General features: G+C 39.6%; 1 protein-coding gene across 3 annotated transcripts in view; it reads right to left on the bottom strand.

Moving 5' to 3' along the window:
- LOC129376742 (sodium/hydrogen exchanger 9B2-like) overlaps nt 1-2241 on the bottom strand; it is a 9366-nt gene extending 7125 nt beyond the window's left edge. Inside the window, exons 1-3 of one of the 3 annotated variants that reach the window (XM_055056326.1) lie at nt 2155-2241; nt 944-1015; nt 593-686 (exon numbers count right to left, since the gene is read on the bottom strand). In XM_055056326.1, coding sequence (XP_054912301.1) covers nt 593-686 — 94 coding nt within the window. In that variant the 5' untranslated portion in view covers nt 944-1015; nt 2155-2241. Of the gene's footprint in view, nt 1-592; nt 687-943; nt 1016-1253; nt 1452-2154 lie in introns of those variants that run through there. The other 2 variants (XM_055056325.1, XM_055056324.1) reach the window with 2 other exon arrangements.
- Between the last annotated feature and the right edge of the window lie 5037 nt (nt 2242-7278).

The raw sequence follows: 7278 nt of genomic DNA, 5'->3' as shown, positions 1-7278 counted from the left end.
AAACGTAACAACATTTAATCCACAACCAGAAACTCAGATAAAAATGTTCAGTTTAATTCAACTTAAATAATTATTTTAAAAGAACAGATTCAACAGAGGGAATCATTAAATCAGGACAAACTGCATCATTTCTCATGACTTTCATTCCTTCATGAGGTTCAAAGTTTCTTCAGTGGTGAAAATGGAAAATGAGGCTTTGCTGGTTTTTGTCTACACAACAGTAAAATAATTCATTTAGTTTCTGTCAGTTAAAGTTTGATCCACATTTTAATATGAGTTTAGTTTCATTACTGGATGATAAATGATCATGATTTTTACTTAATGATCATTTAGTATCAGGTTTGATCAATTAACTTTAACTTAAAAACTCTTAAACCTGAAACTAGAAAATATTTTAAATATAGAAAATAAAAGATAAAAACCAATAAACTGGAATAAAAACAGAAACCATAAATAAATGGATCATGAATTTCTGATCAGAATGATTTTAATTGATCAGCTGATTATTGATTATTGTGATGTCGTGGCTCTTACAGCCGATCGGTGCTGATCAGTGCGGCTGGCAGCTGTTTTACTGTGCAGGTGTTTTTACCTTTAGTGAGCAGCAGGTTGAGGAGGCCGTTCGGTCGCGGACATAGATCCTTCACTCTGAGACAGCAGGACGAAGACGAGCCCAACGTCCCCATCTGAGGACACAGAGGGACAGACAGGCTGACGTCCCACTCCGGTCTGACTCGGGTCGGGACCCGGTCAGGACCGTCCTCGGGTCGGGACCCGGTCCTGGTATCAATACTACACATAAAAATAACTAGCGATGATTTATATGGAAAAAGCAGAACTCCTGGATCTTTATTCTGATCTGATTAGAATAAATTCTGCTTTCATGGATCATCTGAACTTTTCTGAACCAAAGGAGTCCAGACGTCCCGCCTGTCTGTCTCACCTCGTCCTCCTCCGTCCTCCTGCGGGGCAGAACGCTGATCTCTCTGTCCTCCTGGTGACCCGCAGCGTTACTCTGGACACACACACACACACACACACACACACACACACAGATCACACACACACACACACAGATAATGTTATTGTGTGTGTGAGAGTGTGTGTGTGTGTGTGTGTGTGTGTGTGTGTGTGTGTGTGTGTGTGTGTGTGTGTGTGTGTCAGTAAAGTTGGACTGTGACTCGTTCTGGTTCAGCCTGACCAGCCGGTCCGTTCAGCAGAACCGGTCCAGGAGGTTTGGAGAAGAACCAGACCTGGTTCTGGTGGAGAAACATGATGGAGACTCTCCAGGTGCTGAACTGGTCAGACTGGTGAACCGGACCTGCAGGAGGTTTCAGGCTGGCAGAACCAGAAACATGGAGGAACCTCAGCTGGTCGTGTCCCGGATTCATGGATTCATGGATTCATGGATTCATGGTTTTATGGATTCATGGATTCATGGATTCATGGTTTCATGGATTCATGGTTTTATGGATTCATGGATTCATGGTTTCATGGATTCATGGTTTTATGGATTCATGGATTCATGGTTTCATGGATTCATGGATTCATGGTTTTATGGATTCATGGATTCATGGATTCATGGTTTCATGGATTCATGGTTTTATGGATTCATGGATTCATGGTTTCATGGATTCATGGTTTCATGGATTCATGGATTCATGGTTTTATGGATTCATGGATTCATGGATTCATGGTTTTATGGATTCATGGTTTTCAGGTTTTTGGTTTTCAGGTTTTCTGGTTTGTGGTTTCATTCGGGTTTGTGGTTTTCCGGTCCGTTCCCTCAGGAAGGAGCCAGCTGAGCCTCTTCTCTCCGTCTCCGGTCAGACCTGGACCCCAGCAGCTACACTTCAACTGTTTTCTGCAGCTTCAGGACAGAAACTGCTGTATAATTGTATCATTTATTAATTGGTCATTAAGTTGTTGTTTATTCTCTCCGTTCAGTTATTATTGATCATATTTCACTCATAAAGTCAAAGGAGACTCAGAGAGCTGCGCGCAGGCGCCCCCTGGTGGACAAACTACCAGCTGCGACTTTCTAACGTCATTATTCAGCAATAAGTAATAAATAAAATGTTAATCTAACTGGTGTTACCGGTGTATATTAACAGAGTTCTTTCCTGGGAACCTAGTCTTATACAACTGGTTAACCTTGATATGTTCTGCGTTGTGTTCAATTGAAGAAGGGAATCAGATCAAAGGAGTTGCTGGTTGTTCTTTAATGCAGGTTAATGGCAGAGGCCTGGACAAAAAGAAATAAGAATGTCCTTTAACATGCAGCTCTTCCATTCACAGGAGTCGGAATTCCCCTAGCAGATAAACACATGGAGAAACCCTGACTAATGTTAAAACTTAGAGGAATAACTTCACTTGGCTCGCTAATTTTTCTCTAGTTCCCAGATTCAGGTCTCGCATGTGCAGGGGAAATAATAAAGAAACAACCATTCTACATCAGACTTCAGATATATCTAGAGCTTTATCCAGAGAATTCAGTGCATACAGAATGTTACATCAGCCTTACACCCAGATCATCAAGACAAAACATAGAATTACCTGCAACAAGTTGGAAAGGAAAGACAAAAATGCATTTCTGGGAACTGCTCACTTGGGCACAAAGCAATTCGATCTTCTGCTGTAAAACAGACCTTTTTATAAGAATGTGTATTCCCTTCATTTAAATATATGCATAGAAGGTGTGTCCTCCCCTTGTAGGACTGTTTCAATGTTAATTTTATTACCCTGCATGAGACCTGCTAATCCAAAGACAAATACAGTTAGGGCCAGAAATATTTGGACAGTAACACAATATTTGTGAGTTGGGTTCTGCATGCCACCGCATTGGATTTGAAATGAAACCTCTACAACAAAATTCAAGTGCAGATTGTAACGTTTAATTTAAAGGGTTGAACAAAAATATGTGATAGAAAATGTAGGAATTGTACACATTTGTTTACAAACACTCCACATTTTAGGAGCTCAAAAGTAATTGGACATATAAACATAACCCAAACAAAAAAGTTTTTTCTCAATATTTTGTTGCGAATCCTTTGGAGGCAATCACTGCCTTAAGTCTGGAACCCATGGACATCACCAAACGCTGGGTTTCCTCCTTCTTAATGCTTTGCCAGGCCTTTACAGCCGCAGCCTTCAGGTCTTGCTTGTTAGTGGGTCTTTTCGTCTGAAGTCTGGATTTGAGCGAGTGAAATGCATGCTCAATTGGGTTAAGATCTGGTGATTGACTTGGCCATTGCAGAATATTCCACCTTTTTGCTCTCATGAACTCCTGGGTAGCTTTGGCTGTATGCTTGGGGTCATTATCCATCTGTACTGTGAAGCGCCGTCCGATCAACTTTGCAGCATTTGGCTGAATCTGGGCTGACAGTATATCCCGGTACACTTCAGAATTCATCCGGCTACTCTTGTCTGCTGTTATCTCATCAATAAACACAAGTGACCCCAGTGCCATTGAAAGCCATGCATGCCCATGCCATCACGTTGCCTCCACCATGTTTTACAGAGGATGTGGTGTGCCTTGGATCATGTGCCGTTCCCTTTCTTCTCCAAACTTTTTTCTTCCCATCATTCTGGTACAGGTTGATCTTTGTCTCATCTGTCCATAGAATACTTTTCCAGAACTGGGCTGGCTTCTTGAGGTGTTTTGGGCAAATTTAACTCTGGCCTGTATTTTGGAATTGATGAATGGTTTGCATCTACATGTGAAGCCTTTGTATTTGCTTTCATGGAGTCTTCTCTTTACTGTTGACTTACAGACAGATACACCTACTTCTCTGAGAGTGTTCTGGACCTCAGTTGATGTTGTGAACTGGTTCTTCTTCACCAAAGAAAGTATGCGGCGATCATCCACCACTGTTGTCTTCCGTGGACGCCCAGGCCTTTTTGAGTTCCCAAGCTCACCAGTCAATTCCTTTTTCCTCAGAATGTACCAGACTGTTGATTTTGCTACTCCAAGCATGTCTGCTATCTCTCTGATGGATTTTTTCCTTTTTTCAGCCTCAGGATGTTCTGCTTCACCTCAATTGAGAGCTCCTTTGACCGCATGTTGTCTGGTCACAGCAACAGCTTCCAAATGCAAACCACACACCTGGAGACAACCCCAGACCTTTTAACTACTTACTTGATTACAGGTTAACGAGGGAAAGGCCTTTTGATTTACTTGCAGCCTTTGGAGTCCATTGTCCAATTACTTTTGGTCCCTTGAAAAAGAGGAGGCTCTGCATTACAGAGCTATGATTCCTAAACCCTTTCTCCGATTTGGATGTGGAAACTCTCATATTGCAGCTGGGAGTGTTCACTTTCAGCCCATATTATATATAAATTGTATTTCTGAACATATTTTTGTCAACAGCTAAAATAACAAAACCTGTGTCACTGTCCAAATATTTCTGGCCCTAACTGTATATGGAGGACAAAGGTCATTCTCCACTAGAGTCTTCCCGTACCAATCTCTCCTTTAAACATTCCAGCACAGAATTTATGACCTGGTGGTTTTTCTGCCTCAGTGATTCAACAAGAAACTGATTTCTATTTTACACAAACTGGCACAAAAATCTAATGCCAAATAATAACTATGAGTTTGGATCTAAAAACTGCAGGGTTGTCTACTTTTAGAAAAGCTCTTTTAGAATACCTGAAATATTTTGGAAGTAAAATAGTTTCCAAATCCTATTGTATTTCAGTAATATAAAATGCATGCAAATAGTTTGGTTAGACACTAACTAATTCAGAACATGCTGTTGAAGTTTAAAGAAAATATCTTAATACAGTTGATTATACTTGTAGAATACAAGTATAATCAATATAATATGTACATAGCTCTCATATTTATGTTTATATTGTACAAAACATTTATAGCACGTCAATATTATTCTCTGTTTATATCTTTGTACAACTGTTTATAAATATTTATATCCTGTATAGCACTTCTGGTTCACTACAACTACATTTCGCTGCTTGTACATGTGACAGTGCAATGACAATAAAGTTGAATTATATTCTATTCTATTCTTTTAAAGGTTTTAGTGTTTTACTTAACTCATAAACCAACACTAAATAATTTACTGATCCTGATAAGAGACAGACTCTCTGTGCTAAAGGGAGTAAAATACAACCCCCACCTGTCTGAAGGCCCTCCATAGTAATTTATGTGAGTTCAAAGAGTCACCAGGTGTTTTAGTTTGGATCTTTATCTAAGTTTACCTAACTTAGAATCTACTCAAAATGTTCATGCTTCATCTAAGTAAAATGTCCTTAACTCGTCCGAAAGAATGCTCCTCTGTTTGTATTAAAACAAATAGACATTCACAGCTGCATGTACATACAATTATTTCAAATATTTTATAAAATGTGAGCTCAACCAAAAGCAAAGAAAATTTCCTACCTCTCCTCAGGCAGCCTAGCGCCAACTGAAGGTAGTACAGTACTGACGTCATAAGATACTCTCTTAAAGTGACAGTACGGATACTGGTGCTTATCAGAATAAGTAAAATAATCAAATTCTTAAAATATAACAGAAAAAAAGATTCTTCAGTATTAATCAGGATGTGGTGGAATTTCAAACATTATAATAGAAATAAATAAAAGCATATTTTCTAAAATTGTTACACTGGTCTGTATCCAGTTTAACTCATCAAACTGGATCCAAACTGGGAGCTCAGCCTCTGTAAACATTTCCTGATGCAGATTTTATATCTTTATGTAAATAAAAACATGAATATTAATGATTTCAGGTTAATTATTATCCTGGTTTTAACATTTTAGAACTGATTCATGTTTTCATTAAATGTTTTCTGTTGCTTTAATTACATAAACTGCTGTTGTCAGTGGTGGTGGGCGGGGCTTCAGGGTTCTGGTGGGTTTGGGTTTTACCTGAGCCAGGTTCTGGTCCGTGGGCCAGACGTAGCGCTTCGTAGCTTCTTCATCCATCATCTGAAACACAAGCAGACAGTTTGGACCTCAACCGAGATAAACCAGAACCACTGGGTTCTGGTTCTGGTGGGAACATGAAGGTGATTTATCTCCCCATTGCAGCCAGGCACGTCCTGCTTTCTGCAGGAATGACCGGTTCTGAAGGTTCTGTCAGACTGGGAAAGTCCAAACTGGACCCAATAGAGAGTAGATCGGTTCCTGAGGTCCAAAATGTTCTGATAAAGTTTAATCATGTAATTCTTCTATTTGTCATTAATTTCTGTATTTTACATTTTTCTTGTTCTTTATTCTCCAGGTTCTTCTGGACCTTTCAGTGAAACGGATCAGGACGTTTTAAAGATCCAAATGAAAAATCACATTTCAGAACCATAAAATATAAAATCCATTTGATAAAAACTGAAATAGAACCAGAGCCATAAGCGTCTCAATAAATGTTTATTATAAGCAAAAAGTTTGTAAATTTACTAAAAACTTCAGCAAATATTAAATAAATGTGTAAAAGTCCGTTTTACTTGTTATAAAATGTCTATTTACACAATTTTAAGACTGATTTTGTGTTGATATTGTGACTAAGAGGCTTCATGCTCCACAGATTTATTAAAATATACATTAAAATGGAGCTGAATTACATTATTTTAATTTGTTGATTTTCCTTTAAATACATATTTCAGCAGTTAAACAGAATTAATGTTGAGTTTTATTCAGATTAAAAATATATTTATCTGATTTGACTAAATCCAATCATTTAAATATTTCAGGTGTTTTTCTCTCTAGTTGGTCTGTTTTCTTACCTTCGCTGGTTTGATGCGTCTGGAACCGACAGGAGAGCAGGACTGAGTCACAGAGCCGGACGCAGGGCGAGAGAGTGTGTGTGAGCAGAGTGTGTGTGAGCAGAGTGTGTGTGAGCAGAGTGTGTGTGAGCAGAGTGTGTGTGAGCAGAGTGTGTGTGAGCAGAGTGTGTGTGAGCAGAGTGTGTGTGAGCAGAGTGTGTGTGAGCAGAGTGTGTGTGAGCAGAGCGTGTGTGTGTGTGTGTGTGTGTTTGTTTCTAATACCTTGTGGGGACCATTGTCCTGACACTACGTTGTGGGGACTTGCTGCCACTTGTGGGGACAGAAGCCCGGGCCCCACAAGGAGAAACTCTGTTTTGGGTCAGGGGTCAGATTTAGGACTAAGAGGTGAATTGAGTTTTGGTTTGAATTAGGATAAAGTTTAGGCTGTAGAAATGAATGGAAGTCAGTGGAAAGTCCCCACAAAACGCGCGTGTGTGTGTGAACAGCATGTGTGCGTGTGTGTGTCCGTGCGTGTATGTGTGTGTGAACAGCATGCGTG

Source organism: Poeciliopsis prolifica, unplaced genomic scaffold, assembly GCF_027474105.1.
Source record: "Poeciliopsis prolifica strain line A6 unplaced genomic scaffold, Auburn_PproV2 SCAFFOLD044, whole genome shotgun sequence".
NCBI classification, from domain to species: Eukaryota; Metazoa; Chordata; class Actinopteri; order Cyprinodontiformes; family Poeciliidae; genus Poeciliopsis; species Poeciliopsis prolifica.
The sequence above is the reverse complement of the archived record's forward strand: the minus strand, read 5'-3'. Positions and strand labels throughout refer to the sequence as shown.